This window comes from Cyrtonyx montezumae, unplaced genomic scaffold, assembly GCF_038088225.1.
Source record: "Cyrtonyx montezumae isolate F1298 unplaced genomic scaffold, pur_monq_1.0 scaffold_17, whole genome shotgun sequence".
NCBI lineage: Eukaryota > Metazoa > Chordata > Aves > Galliformes > Odontophoridae > Cyrtonyx > Cyrtonyx montezumae.
The window spans coordinates 33,250,652-33,266,842 of NW_027071903.1; the positions used below are offsets into that span (position 1 = coordinate 33,250,652).

At 41.8% G+C, this 16,191-nt stretch overlaps 1 protein-coding gene across 1 annotated transcript in view; it reads right to left on the reverse strand.

Moving 5' to 3' along the window:
- Nucleotides 1–16,191, reverse strand: part of CERS3 (ceramide synthase 3) — a 35,763-nt gene that overhangs the window by 3,161 nt on the left and 16,411 nt on the right. Inside the window, exons 7-10 of the mRNA XM_065734031.1 lie at nucleotides 15,437–15,529; nucleotides 15,091–15,219; nucleotides 13,458–13,564; nucleotides 11,882–12,038 (exon numbers count right to left, since the gene is read on the reverse strand). Of these exons, the coding sequence (XP_065590103.1) occupies nucleotides 11,882–12,038; nucleotides 13,458–13,564; nucleotides 15,091–15,219; nucleotides 15,437–15,529 (486 nt within the window). The remainder of the gene's footprint in view (nucleotides 1–11,881; nucleotides 12,039–13,457; nucleotides 13,565–15,090; nucleotides 15,220–15,436; nucleotides 15,530–16,191) is intronic.

Genomic DNA, 16,191 nt, shown 5'->3' on the forward strand with positions numbered 1-16,191 from the left:
TGCTTTCCAGCTTTAATACTGTCAAGTTGGGTGCTATGATAAAAGGCACAGTGTGTAGTAATTAAAAACAGGTAAACATGACCTTGTAGGAGACTGGAAATCCTTGCATTTGAGATAATACCTTACATATTTTGACATTGTAAGTTACAGTTGTGTTTTCCAACACAAAGACTGCTCACTGTCCCTGAGCAACTTCAGATGAACGTAATACCAGAACCACAAGAACTGGCAAACTGTGAACGCAACCGAAGCACCGCTAACATTCACTGCTTTGGGTTAATGGCATCACCTGAATTTATTACATTTAGACGGTTTGAGGTAACAAACAAAATGGATGTGTAGGTTTTATGTTCTGGATGACTAACCAATTTAATCTTTCTAAATGGATGAATGGTTTCAAGGTTTATGAGAAGCAACACTAATGCTATAAAGTCTGCATGAGAGCCATTTGTAGCGAAGCCAAAGCCGCAAACTTTTATAATCTTTTTCCTTTTGTTTAACCCTTCCACCTGCTGCTCACTCTGCCTCTTTTAGTTAAATGAACCGTACACATCAAGGTAAGGTTTGGCTTCTTGCATTTCACTACTGTTAGAAAGTGCATCATTCAAGTCATCAGCACTGCATCTTATTACACGAGTGGGAAAGGATCTTCCAAGAGGATTCAGAATCTGGGTAACCTCGCTTCTGCAGGGACGTTCAGTGACTATGCTTTTCTCCAACGCCCACCTTTCAACCTGGCTTCACCCTTACAAAGGCACAAACTTTTTGGAGGTGTGCAATAGCTTAATTGGGCACTGTGGAGGCAATAGCAGAGCCCCCGCTTTACAAATTCATGGTGCCAGTTTGGGAGTACGGCGCAGGGAATGTTTGTTCACACACTTGTTCAGCTAAACATCTGAACAGAAGAGAAGGATGGTAAGTAGGAAGCACATGCCTTCAGCTTGGACTGTTAAAGCCATGCAGGGATCACGTATCCCTTTGTAACTTCTGACAAACACTCTGAGCTGCATCATTCTCAGCACAGTAAGATCTGCCAGCAAACAGAAGTCAACTCAGAGCAAAAATTCATAATGCTTTCATTGAAATATCTACAAGCACACTGACTAGATCTTGACTTTTCAGTGCAAAGACAGTAAATTCCACAGCACCTGCACATATGGGGACAGCTCACAGTATGAAGATGAAAGCTGTTAGCAGGGTCAGCAAGCACAGGCTCAAATCAAAGAGATAATAAACAAGAGAGATAATAAAAAGTGAGTCCAAATAGATAGAAGGGGGGTACTTTTCTAACAAATCATGCTATGAGGCTGATGAATCTCTGACTTCAACATACTGTATTCGACATATGACTTAATACGCCTTCACTCTCCTGTGGAGACTAAGTAACATACATTTGGATTCATGCAAACTGCTCTAAATTTCCAGCCTGGAACACTTTCTTGGCAAATATATTTCCCTTTTCAGCTTATACACACCAGGCAACATAAATAATGCTGATCTGCAGTGGGAGAAGCACCGCTGGACTCTGCTTTCTGCAGTTTGGAGATGAAGATGCAGAATCTCTAAATTAATTGCACTGGATATCTCATGGGCAAAACTCCTCTCACTGAATCTCTCTCTTTTATGGAACTCAATCCCCAGGTTTTCCACTTTTCAGAAGAAACTGAAAGATGTGTGAGAAAGAAATTAAATGTTGCACTAATTCCACACGCATTGAAAAGAACAGCCTCGTAAAACTGCACGTCACTGCTGGAGAACATGTCTGGGATTTTGACTGTAGGAACAGATGTAACTTGAAAAATGTCCCTTGTCTTGTCACTCAGCATACCACACCTGTAACTGGAGCTGTCCAGAAGAAATAAATCACTGTTTACAGTGAATCAGGTACTCCGTGGTTTCAGTAAAGCCTGCTAGCTGTACTACTGAGATCCACTAACTAAACCCTGCACTAAGTGTCTGCGACTTTACGATAATGTCAAAAGCCCAGGAGGTACTGAGTGAGTCATAATGTCCCACTGCTTTTTGAATTATTCCAATTTTAAATCCACAGTTGGCAAAGAAACAAAGAACAATATAATAGGCATTTGATGCTGTTCTGTATAGTGAACTTTTTTTTACCCTAGCACAGAACTTGCATTAAGCCAAGGAGTGCAATGTCCTGAACCTTTATCAGAACATGCACTTTCATTCCTTACAAATGTTTCTTTGGCGACAGATGATCAGACACTCGCACTTTTCTCACTCAAAATGATACTGGTGTGATACTGCGCTTAAGATGAATGCTTTGAAACACAGCTGCTAAAGAGCATTCTTCCAGGAGCCCTGCAGCACTACGAATCTAACCTGAAACTACAGAGAATGCAATGCTGAGGACAGTGGGTGCCTCTCTCCTATCTAACGCGCCCTTCTGGGCACTCATTTCTCCTTTTGCTTGTGAGGAGGCATTCCTACTCCTTGTGTGATGTACCTAAATGTTGACCCCACACTTAAAAATTATTAATCTAATTGTCAAGTCAAGTCACATATCTAACACGTAATGTCTTCTCCTTTGGCACCCATAGCAGTGTGCACGATACCTAAAATTGTTTCAGTACAATATTTCTAAGCACCCCAACACCGAGTCTGGATGTAGAATTCTTTAAGCAGTACCTAATGAACGAGGTTTCTTAAACAGCATGAGAAGTCCCTGAGATTTGTGTGCCTTAATAGTGCTTATTTCACTGTGGAAACAACAAAAAAGGAAACAGACCTCCCCAGAGGGGGACCTGCTCCACCACCTCGCTGCTGACAACACTGCACACAGTGAATGGTACCTCTTTTCCTTCACGGTTACAGTAGGACCCTTTAACTTGAGTAGGCACAGCTCATTCATGGCCAAAATTAGGCAGGACAAATCCCACCCTCGTAGGCTTCAGATCCTCCTGCATCACTCCCTGATTAGAGGGATACGCTGATCAGGTCTGTTGTTTGTTTTCTGATGATCTGAGCTCTGCTGCACGCTGTGCCTGCTCAGAAGTCATTAGCTCCAGAGTAAAGACTGCTCCTTTTAAGATCTCCTGCCTTCTTTGCATGGAATAAGGATTATGGAGCACTTCCAGGTCTACCGAGGGGAACATTTACTTTAAATCCAAGATGCAGCAATTTCATTAATAAATTGATATTAATCTCTCGTTAACTAGCTTTATTTCAAGTGTATTAAAGAAAAAAAGATTGATTCAGCAGATTGCAGTACTGTATACCTCTCTGAAAGTCCCACAATTATTCATCTAATAAGAAAGTTGCAATTCAAACCTCTGCAACATATATTAAATATAGCAAATGAAGGCAGAAAAGGCTCTGTAGAAGATCTAGGATTTGTTCTGTGAATTGACTTTTGGCAACTGAAAAAATAAATACATATGCACGCTATTACATATGTCATTTTAATATAGGAGCATTCACATAAAACCAGCACCAAACGGAACATTTCATAAATATTCCCTAAAATTAAAAGATATGAGCAGTTCATAAGAGATGCCAGAAAAGCTGTCAGCAAATGCCCTTCTGTGAACACTAAGGCAAACTGTTGAATTGTAAAGCAGAAATTTTACTGTTTGTCACTGATCTGAATTAGGAACCTTCACGTGAGAAAAAGAAGCCATTTGGGACCCAGATTTCCTGGAAGCAGAGCTGTCTCGTGTCAGACACAGACATGCACAGAGGGCTGGCAGTGCTGCTCAGCCACAGCCACTGCTGGTAAGAACTAACACAATCCCATGGACTTCCAGTCGAGCTGTGCTCATTTATCCCAGCTGAGAGCCTGGTCTCAGTGCTGCAGAATTCTGTGTGTCTGCTGAGCTGGTCAGGGGAGGAAGCTTTGCTTTCAGGATTACACACAGTTTTGATTCTCTGTTCTTAGGGGCAGTGGTCATCTGCAGCTCCTACTGAAGTAAAACCAAGAGATTTGGAAACTGAAAACTGGCTGAAAGATTTTTACACAGCATGTTGTGTACCAGCACAGCCCTGTTCATCACAGCTGATAGAAGAGAAGCAAAGGCAGCATCCACACACACGATTTGTTGGGATATGGCCAGAGGACCAGGTCTACTCTTGCAGAGCCCTATTACTAGTTCAGAGCAAGGCTGTGGAAGAGTACTCTGCCCTAATGCTCCCATCCCAATGGAGGATCACAAGCCATCAATTGTAATCAAATGCTTGGAAATGATTTTCTTCCGCTTCTCTTTACTTCATTCCTCCATAACGGTGTTAACAGTCCTTAACTTACATTTTCTAAGCTCAACTTTTATGTAATATACAAGTGAAAGGTGGTGTGGAACAAGGGGCATTCTGACCAGAAACTGAAGAAAAATAATAAAATCCAGCAAAGAACGTGCTCACTGTTTCAAAGTGCAAGTCACCCATTTCAGTCTGCAGTACAACAAGCCTCCCTGGAGGTCACTGCTCAGCTGTGATCCCGTTTCAAAATCTGCAGTAACAAGCAGAAACCTAACCAGCAATCTGCCTCCTAACTGCCAGAGCCAAGGGAGGGCTGGGGGAGCAGCCAGTGCTCTTGGGTCAGCAAGGGACAGTTGTGCAGTGGGGAAGAACCAGTGAGTTTTCCTCTTTCACACCCTGCTGGTTTGCTCACTTTGACAACATTTGCTCCTGAGGTCAGTCTTGACTTCAGTTCCAGCAAAGGTAGGAGTCCAGAGCTCTCCTTCTTGCCTGCTGTCATGAACACCAGCCAGCAAACGTCCTACTCCTCTGTGCTTTCTCCTGCCTGCCTCTCAGCCCTCCTCCCCTGATGAATTTGGCAGCATCAAGTGAGACATGTAGCCAGGCTTTGGGCTTAACTGGATTGCTGTAACAGAATGGGAAATACGCAGATGAAAGAAAGTCATAACAAGAAGTCATTTCCCTGTATGAGGGCTTGAGCCTTCACGCTGCTGACCTGGCTGGCTAGCTCCCATCTCCAGGCTATTAAAAAACTCATGTCTCAAAAGCAGTAATTTGAGTCAACTGGGAAGACTCCCAGATAGACTGATTTTCATCTCTGAGGGAAAGCTCCCATTTGTCCTGTTTAGTTCCCCTCATAAGCCATTCTCATAAGAAACACTGCCATAAATGTTTATCCATAGAGAACCGACAAACCCAGCTTCTCCACAATCCAGCGGGGGAAAGGCAGCTCCTGTAATCCTGCTCCACCCAACATGGGCTCATCTAACCCTTCATTCAGAAGACTCAAACTCCAAAAGGTACTCAACAGATACCAACTCTTCCCAGTCTAGAAAGTAACCACAAAACCTCCCCGAGATCTTCTCAGCAGCTTCTCAGCCCCAAGCTGTCATGAAATTGAAATTTACAAGATTATCATTATCCTCTGCACCAAGTTACTGCTTTTAGGAGAACTATTGGAACTAAGGCAAGAACATCTCTCCGGGTTGCTCTGCCAACACAGTGGCTGCCACAGGCACAGAAAGCCCAGAAGAAAAAGGAAATGGAGCTGAACTTAAATGCCCATGGTTCAGTGAACCAAACTCTATCCTCTGATTAACTCCTGGACAATGACGTTTTACTGAAATGAATGTCTCATTATAATGAGATGATGTCCTGAAAACAGTTTTCCACCGCTAAAAAAATCCCCACAGTCTGATTTCTTAGAGTTGGGTCATTTGCTGTGTGCACCAAAGCTCAATACGCATTGCACTTCATACTTCATTTGCACATCCCGGTAACTGCACAGAGCACAGAAGCACAGCGTGTATGATCCGGGTCACACTGTGACCTTTTGCAGCCCACATGAAAAGTCAGTGTTTATGAGCTGAGAGCAGTCAGGCTGAGTTCACCTTTGGTGTCTCCATTGCACACCGAAGAGCACACAGCTCAAGCACATGAACGCTGCTTCCAGTTTTATTTGTCACAAAAGGCATTTAAATTATAACCTCTTCAAAGGCCATTCCACTTTCATGTTACATAGGGTTCCTTTTGCCCCATGGTTTTAAAGACAGAAATCTTATTTAGGGTGCCGTATCACAAGTTCTTGCACAGCTCCTTGAGAAGGTCTACACCGCTGCAGCTGCCAGAGCTCGCGGCTAATAAAGGCACACCCACAGATCTCAGCAGCTGTGGATCCATGGTCTAATTATGAAGGATACAGCCCCGATCCCAAAGGTAACTAAGGAAAACAAAGCAAGTGCCATGGGCGCTTAGATTTGTTATACAGAAGTCTCAGCTTCCATGGAAAACTGTTTAAGACCCTGCAAACAAAAGAACTGGAAAAATCATTGCTTTAAGTACATGTGCTGAGGGCCTATGCTTAATGAACAAGTTCTCACTCAGAGTCAGAACTGAAATTTCACACTCTCAGGTCCCAAGTGGTTAGGAAATGTATTTAAGATTCGAGTGAATTATTAAAAATAAAAGTTCTCCTTGATTGAACAAACAAACAGAACCCCGGGCAGGGCCCAGGGCAGGAAAGTTCTGCAGCAGCTGCAGTGATACTGAAAACCTCTGCACAAATGCAGCTGTGTGGCCTCTGGGAACTGCAGAACTTAATTTGGAAGCAAAGTGTTATAGCAAGTCTCCAAAGAGGTAAATCCACAACAAATGAGGCAGAATGGAACATAGGCCAGCACCCGTGCAGGGCGTAAAGAAGCATTTCTCTTCAGCATTGGCAGTGGGGCGTTGCACAGGAGCAGGTTGTGTCTGCATCCCAAAGGACTCTCAGGCCTCATCTGTGCATTACTATTAAAACACAAGGAGCATTCGAGCCCTTGGGCACACTTTTAGGAATAGTGCATTACTGGTATACATCATTTTGGTGCAGAAAAGCACTCCTGATTCCAGGAGTCTTTATATGGATAACCATACTCATGGCAAGGGCTGTGCCGGCACCCCACTGCCAGTACATGAGAAAGGAGAGAAAGCTTGGAGTGGCAGAGGTATCTCAGTACAAGAGCAGTGTTCAGACAGCACAAAATGCAGCAGAACGAGTGCTGGCAGCAGCAGCAGAACTACAACAGGCATTTCACAGCCCTTCTGTCAGCCCCAAAATAGTATTTTCTTATCACTTCCAGCTATCTTACACTGTCACACGCCATTCTTCAAATGTTCACACTCCCTGTTCCCTTGGGAATTTGGACTGAGTCGGAATGAATAAACCACGGACAAGACTACGTCCAACCAAAAAGCCTTCAAAACTCTTTTTAATGATTGCAAAACCAAGGAATACCGATTTTTTGCTTTGAGAAAGCAACAAGTCCATAAAAACCTGCACCACAGCAGTGCAGGACCTCATGGGGCTTTTCCACTTTAGGAAGAGGAAAGAACCGAGGCTGAAAACTACCTGAATAGTAAGAAGCAATTTGCCTTAATTTAGAACAGTCTGTCAGCAACAGAACGATTAAAAGAGTAAGAAAATGCCTTGCTGGTTAAACATTACAGGCTGTGAAACGCCTGCCACTACCTTGTGCCATTGATGGGCTTTGCATCAGCCCCAGAGCATCTGAGTCATGCAGACACCATGCCCATTTCCTACAACTTGCACATATTTTCAAGATTTAAAACTCCGCAGTCTCAAAACCCTAAACTCAATTTGTAATGGCTTTAACATGTATTTTACATCTTAATTTGCCATAATAACGTGGCTGTAAGCTGCTGTCATTCGCTCCCTTTTTCTGACCTTGGAAATAAAACGTTGAATCTCCACGGGATTTTCCTGGCGAGATGTTTTAAATCGGTGCACATGTACACAGCTCTCTGTATGCTTTTTCAATTTTCCTAAAATATTCTCATCTGTGCAGACACGATGACTAGACATGTTTCAGTGGTGCTTGAAACCTGATACAAGTGGGTAATTTAACCATGTAATTGAACAATATTACAGAAACACACGGAGTTTCCTAGCAACAGGCGGCCTTGGACACCAAGATGGCAGCCAGCAGCCAACAGTGCGACTGCCGGACCCACCTCACAGTGAGACTACCCTGACTAACAGCCTTCTTCCTCCCACTGTACTGGGAGGACTATCAGGTTTATCTCAGATAAACATGCCCACATCTCACATACAAACAGGCTCAGAAAACGTTCTATCAAAAAGGACATATGGGTTCACGTTCAGGCATGATTATTACTATTTGTTTTTTACATTTTCCAGTGCAAGAGCAACCTTTGATTTGAAACATTTAATATTCCTGCTTAGTTTGCCACCACGTTAGCTGCCACCATCCCTCTCGTTAGGACAGTGAGGTTCAGAGCAGTGCTGCTCTGTGCCATCAGCTCAGCTGCTGTTGACCACTGTGCCTGACAGACAGGGCAGAACCCTCTGCACCCATCTTTCCTTTCTCCTCATGTTTATTCATCTCTGGCTGCAGTACTTACAAGGAGGAGTACTTACAAGGACACTGGACCGCGTTACCCGTGCAGTGCTCTCCATTGGTGACCACACCAACGCAGCGCGGCTCGAGGCATGGAGGACACTGACAAGATCCTGACTCCCTTGGTGTGCTCCAAGCTTCTTTCAGTCTTTTACAGCTATACATCAGTCTCTATTCCCAGTTACATCATGACTTCATTTTTCCATCTGAAGAAAAATGTTAAAAATTACCCATTTTCTGAATGGGCTCAGAAGTCTTGGGCAGAGAAACAAAACCCTCTCAATGCAAGTGTAATGCTTTGCTGCCATGTCACTAAAATAGCAGCAGCTATTTGCGAGGAGTATGTCTGTGACAAACGCACTGGTATAAAAGCACGGCCTTACAAACACCATTCTTTTTCCAAGTTGTCTTCACAGTTTTGGAGGCACTGGCTGCTTTCGCAGCCAAGTTTGCCACCGCTATGGAAAACAGGCCGCACATGCAAGCCAGCTGAAGTCATGCAGACTGAAAAGGGCTAGGCCTGCTCCTGCTGCCACTGTAAAAATGTTATTTGGAAACCATCTTCTCAGAGAGCTGTATAAGGAATGAGAAGTCCGTGGTAGAGATGCCGGCTTGCTGTTTTTCCATTTTTTTGCAATGACTAATACAAAAAATGCCTTCTCTCAAAATAAAGCATTTCTGCCCCTTACAAAGTCATACAAGCAGGCAGGGCAGGATGGCCTTATATAGGCTGCTCTAGTAATGCCTTCTTAGCCATTGTATCTGAAGACTTTTTGCAGTGTACTCACAAAACCTCAACCAGTACGGGTGAAATACTGTGCCAAAGCCTTTCTCTTTCTCATCTGCAACGCAGAGGGAGCGCTCTTGTTTTGTGTGAGAGGACCCACTTTTACTTCAAGCTCACCATACAAAGAACACTGTATGTGGAATACAAACCACTTCTAATTTCATGTTATTTCAGGTTATCAATCTACTTATCCGTAAATTTGACTTCTCAGAAATGCTTTGAAAATGTTACCAAACATGTACAGTTTAATGATTCACATGGAATTTGTTTTCTGCTTCTTTCTATACCGCTTCGGCCAGACTGCTTTCATTAGCAAATCCTCCAGTAGCCTCGAGTGCACTTCTTGTGGGATTGCCATACCCAAGTTCTTATGTTTCACAACCAGTACAGATGTCTCTATTCTGCAGTCAAACTTCCTCAATCCCGATGGCTAAACATTTCTTATCTCCTTTCCTCTTTTTTACCTCCCTTCTTTAGATGCTTATCTCTCAGCAAAACTGTGTTTTTAGTGATATAAGATTGGGTATTAAAGACTGACAGGATATGTTGGTCAGTGTGGCTAATTTTGCCAAACCCTAACAGGTATTTTGGCAACAAGTTAGAATGATGACACAAAATTCTGCCAAATCACAGTGAAATATGAAGGACAAACTCCAGCTCAGTTCAGGGACAAGGCCACAGTCAAAAGAGACATTAGAAGTAAAACACTAACACTCAATGAACCTGACCATAAATAACTGTAATTAATTAAAAGAGGTGCCTAAGGAAACAAAATATGTTTTAGCAGCAGAACAAAGCAAGACGTTCCTTGTACAGATTTTGCCTTTTTGTACACTGGTTTGCTCTCTAACAAGGGTTGAGCTTCTAAGTGCTGTGTTCTCCTAGGGAAGACAGTGAGTCTCCTAATATCCAGTTATTTGTGCAAGACTTGTAGGAATCCAGGAATGCCCTCAAATCAGGCTGAGATTGGCCAGTGGGATCAAGTAGAAATGGACCTCGATTGCCTGAGCTCCCTTGAGATGCCAATTTTAAACAAAGCACAAAACAAAAATGAACAACAACTAAGTCATCCTTCGAAGCACCCCATCCAGAAACTTTTTATCCAGATCCTCATCAAAATCATCAGGGAAATTTAGTGAGATGAACGGAAGGCAAAACAAAGCACAAACAGTCCTACCTCCCATCGTTTTAGGAATAAAAAATACCATCTGGCACACTGCAAAGCCCAACCATTGGAACAACCATAATGGATTACCAGGCCAAGCTGCACTGCATCAGTCATTGCATTTCATCACTTAGTTGGGCCTCTTCACCAAAGCAAGGCCAAACCTAAACTACCATGATCTACAACTTGCACTTCACAGTCATGACATATAAATAGATCATCAGGACAGCTAAAGAAAAAGCTCAAAGCACTTTTGTTTTCAAAAAGGCTGTTTCTGAGGGGTGTCTTATCAATTTGGTTGAAATTAATAAACAAGGGTATGGAAGTACTCAACCTACAGAATTAGCTTGGACTGAGAACGAAGATATTCGGCTTGATTCTTTTTCATTTGTGGTGATAGCCAGAGTAATTGGCTGTTATTTTAGAATTTCATCCAGTACTATTAAAATCAGCTGCAGTCTTTCCATCAACTTCAAAGAGGCTTGGGTCAGGATGTTATTGAAATGATAGCGTCCATGCCTGGGCAGCAAAATTGTGTATAATTGCATTTGTACGGAGTTCATTGCTTGTTATTTCCAGAAAGTAAATGACAGGATGGTTTCAGTTAGTAGTCAAACAACGAATAATATGGGTAGAGAGGAATGCCTCCATTTCTTTAAGATGCTTCACAACATGAGCTGCTTCAGATAAAAGTACAGAGTCAGCTCAGTAACGTGCTTTCACCTCAACCCTCACAAGAAATGCCAATTTCATTAGCATAATTTACCTTGATTAGTAAAGTCTCCCTGTTGATAGTTATGCTAAATACTGAGACATTCTCCAAAGGCCTGGACTGTAGCAAAGTTTTCTCTACAGCTTTTTGCCACGTGAGCCTTCTCTGCAAGGTAAAAGTTGGCTATGACAGCCCCAAACTTGCAGTATTACTCTATTGAACACGTTGAAAATTCTTCAGCAAAATGGAGTCCTTTTAGAAAGCCATTTTGAAAATAAAAGAAAATGCCTTTGAGCTTTCAGCTTGATCTATTTATATACCACGTTTGAATAAGACTGTAGATCATTATTTCATAATACACCATTGGATCAGTCTTGTATGGTTTTCTTAGTCCAAAAACAGAGTTCAAGAATAGCCACGCTCAGATTGAGAAGCCTGAAGGACTTTAACCACAAGATTTCTGTCATATTTAAAGATCTCATCACTCACCCCTCCTCATTTTTACAAGGAGGAGAAAAAAATTACTTCCACTTTGAAAACAGAAATTTCAAGAGTTCTACATGACCTCTGGATTCCAGCTTTTGGGAGAGTTCACTTCTCATTTACCATCAGAGCAAAACACCAGATATAAAGGCAAAACAAAACAAAACAAAAACAGTACCTGAAGTTTTGATATTCTGATCTATGATCTTACATGTGAACTTGAGAGGGAGAAGGCACATTTGAACATCTTTAGTAGATCCCTAGCAAAAATGCTGACATGAAAGTTTAGGAAAACAATAAGAAATACCCAGTAAATCTACTGAAGGTGTTAGTGTATGTCTGATACTTCACATATCTTCCTGTGAGGCAAAACAACTTACCTTTAAGAAAATGAACCTTTTCAAAATCTTGAAGATCAAGTAACCCCAATACAAATGTAAGCCTTGAAGGATCAATAGCTGCCCATTGAATAAGAAATATGCTATGACCGGAGTCGTGGAGTAGAATGTAGGTTGGTACAACGTGGCACGCAGAATCCTGAAAAAACAAAGGTCATTGTTATGATGCAAGATTGCTTTTCTATGCTATTATAGCAATTTCTGCTTTCACATTCCAAACTGATCAACTCTTTCCACAAAAAAAAAAAAACTTTAAAAAGCTCTGCAAAGACGACAGATTAATTCACAAGCTGTGGCTTACCTACATTATGTATCTCTACCTACATGGAGACTTCAGAAGATAAGAAATTTGAGTCTTGCATGAAAGCATTCTAAGTAGGGATGGAAAAATATTTTTTAATCTTGAGCTCTGTGTGGTCCAGATAATACGCAACACAGAGCTAGACTATGCCACTTTTCATGCAAATGCTCTCTAATCTGAAATTCACATTTAGAGAAAATCCTGCAGGCTTTGCAACAGGGCTCTTTGTTAATTAACACATGTTTTGTCCATCTTGAGATTTCAATTCTTCTACGTTATTTTGGGCTTTTTGAGTCCCTTTAATCTCGTTACATTTTGCTTCCAAGCTCAAGAACAAGAAGCTCAGTGAAGCAAGATGATTGGAGATCACTTGTGCAGTTAATAAAAAAATCACAAGAAAGTAGAAATGCTGATGTCTTTTTAAAAAGAACACCACAGGAAATTAAAACCTTGTGCTGATCAATGTTCAGAACTATTAATTTAACCAGTTTGTGTCTCTGAGGGTTTGTCCAAGTGCAGGGAGGGGCATGAAAGTAATCCAGAGCAAATCAATGAAACCGTGGATGTGAAACACATTAAACACTTTTTAAAAGCTAAACATGTTAAGCATTAAGCACACTAAGCACTCATGTGGATACTCCAAAGCAGATTAAATCATAGGAGTCCAAATTCATGTGAGCATTCAGCAAGTTATGATTTATGTGCACTGACTTTGTACATTCACGGCTTCACCTTAACTTTACTGAGTGCTCCTCAGGCAGGCAAGTGAGGCAAAGTACTACCCAAGGACTAGGTACCAGAAAGAAGACACTAAAACAGAAGTTAACTGCACTTCCAGAGCCCAGACTGTCCTTAGACTTTGAATCTCCAGCAGGAGGGCAGGAATGAAAGGGAGAATGATTTCTCCTCTTCAAGCAGCTCACTCCCCTCACAAACACTGGATCTCATAGCATTTAACTACTAACTATGAAATACAGTTAAATAATAGATTTATCCCTTTATTTGAGTTGGCATATTTTCAAATATCTAGTTTTAAAACTATTTTTTACTAAACTATATATATTTTCTCACCAAAACAAAAATTACAGGTTTTAGCAACTCCTCTGGCTGGGCACTGAAGTAAACAATAATAAAAGCCCAGCTTCTTCTCTTCAAGGTACAAGCTATTGCTCTTCTTTTCCCATCACAGCCACTACTAACCTCTCAAGGGAAACAGGAATGAAATAAAAGCTCGTGACTATGTTAAATGTTGCTTACCAGAAGGGGAACAGGATGATTCTTGTGATGAAGAATGCAACAGCAAAGATGAAAAAGAGCATATTGCAGGTTTTCTCCCAGTGAGCATAATTAAACATTTTGGCTGCCTGTATTGAATACAAATCAAATATAATCAAATATATTACAAATATTCCCTGAAATAAGTTCATTTCTACATTTTCATAAACAAGAACTTATCTTTTCCCCTAAGCAGGAAGGTTTCCTCCCTGTTTGACATGGAGAGCAATCAGTTTACTGATACTTAATAAAGCAGCAACAAAACAGAGCCATTGTTTATATTTCTCCTTTAATCTTAAAAGACAGGATTTGGTATGAAAACTGAAGAAACAGCTCTGCAATACGAATGTAGATGTGTCACAAAAACATGAAGAGGTTCTTCTCTCACTGCTGTACCAGATGCAAAGCAAAGATGCTGGCCTTATGTACACACTCAGGAGCAGCAGTGACCTTTCTTACAGTAGCATTTTGGTGTGTGCATTCTGTCCCTAAATTCAGCACTTATCCTTCAAGGGCTGGATGTCCTAGCTTTGGTTTCCATTTCACTACTCAAGGTCAAAATTTCTGCTTCTCCCCTGACTGAAACGTGCAACTCCCCATGCTTCAACTGAGGAATCACCCTGGGTGCTGTTGAGCAGAACAGTTGATCTCAGGAGTGAACAAAAACTCCAGATGCCATGCCTCAGTTTGATAAAGTTCTTTGAGTGTCAGCCAACTTCAGTTTGCGTCTGAGTGCTGTTATTCCAATTGCTGGTTCAACTGACTGTAAGGGCCTTACAGTGAATCGAACCGCAAAACAGGTAAGGATTAAAAGCAACCCAGCAAAAGCCTGCATTTAATTGGGACCAGTCCCAAACGTGTGACCCCACAACTGAAAGTGTATCAGGAGCAAAAATGAGCAGTGAGAGATGACAGCCTGCAGGAGTCACTTACACTGGCACTGCCATTGTGAAACTACGTTCTGAAACCTGGTGTTATAAAACCAGAATGACGCTGTTGAAGGAACCACAGGGTAAAATTGTCTTTTGAGAAACCCAGCAGCAGATCTCCATCACTGTAGAACTGTGTGCAGAGGAAGACACTTCTTAATCTTAAAACATTTCTGAACATTGATATTTAGTCAAGAGAAACTTTACTTCTGCCAGTACCTGTGGTATCTTGGTCAGAGACAGCTTGAATGCCTGCAGGCAGAACTGAATGAGGTAGACAGACCCCTTGGGTCAACACAGGGGTGTGAATGCTGACAAAATTAAAAGCCAAGCTTTTAGCTGCTAGATTTGCTTGAGAATTGGTACCATGACAAGCCGTTTGCAGGCTAGCCAACTTGGTCTAATTTTAACAGTGAACTAAGAATAAGCCAGGGAGGCAGCTGCACTTCCAGTCCCTGCACTGTACTGTGGAACCCCTCTTCTGCTTTTTTTCTCATAATGGATCCTTTAACACAATGTCAGCTTAAATTATCTGGAAGGTTTTTTATCTTATAATTTGACTGTAAACCCGAGTCTCCGTAGGGATAGGGAGGGAACATATGAAACTGACAGCAAAGAGATTAAACCATCACTGAACATAACCTGGTTGATAACAAAATAATCATAATTAAAAAGGGCATCGTTACCTCAAGCCAGAAATCTGCAGTATCATGCACAAACATCACCAGTGTTCCAAGCCGCGTGTAATTGCCACACCAAGAGCAACTCATCAACCCAATGGCTGCAAAGTGATGAACGACGTGAGCCAAAAAATCCTGTGGAGAAGAACAAAAGTAGAGCCATGCATGTACAGCTCTGGAGGGTCTCCCTGTGGATGTGGATATTTTGGCACACACAGACAGGGACCCCAGCAGCCGGGAGAACAGGAAAGCGTGCAGGTGTGCCAGGGATAGACTGATGCTGCCCTCGTGTGGCTGCACCAAATCCGCTGTCAGGACAGTGCTTTATCAACTGGATAGCGTGATCACTTGCCTTCCTTTTGGTATCGATCCCAAGCGTAAATAAGAGAGACCAGTAGAAACTAATCTCAGCCATGTAGTACCAGTATTGGGATGGCAGCAAAGTCTGTAAACAAAAACAAAATAAAACAAAAAAATTATTAGACAACAAAACCAGTTAACTTAGAGAATAGCAAAAGTGAATGCCAAATGAAATTATTTCTTTTTTCCTTTCCTCACTTTTTTTTTGCTGCTCTGCAGAGTCTTGCCTAAAAAAAAAAAAATTGAACTAAACTGAATCCATGTTCTGGGCTTCATTATGAAGGATGTTCTGGGAGCCAAATATTTTAACCTTTACTCAGACCAAACTCCAAGATTTTCTAGTTCCTTCCCCACCCCCGATTTTTAGTGTGCTTTTTCCTGTGCTTCTGTCAGAGAATTCGATAGAGAGTGCTTCTGCGTTTAATTACAAACAACTGCAAATAAACCAAGCTTTCAATTTTGGCAAACTCTAAACATTTTAGATATTCACACGACTTAGGGTCTAAAAAATTATCTATTTACACTAGAATCCTAGGCATCCACATAGGCCACAAGAGAGCTAGGATGCTGAGAGAGTTTGGCTTCTCACTTGGTTAAATGTGTTTCCCAGGTGGCAGGGAGTGAGCTTGTTTATCAGGTCCCACAAGTAAAAGGAGCTGGGAAAACTCAGCTAGGAGGCAGGATTCTTTTTATTTTTGGCCCCGGCTTGGAGTTGAGTAAGGAGAAAGTAGTGTGATGGGCCACAGA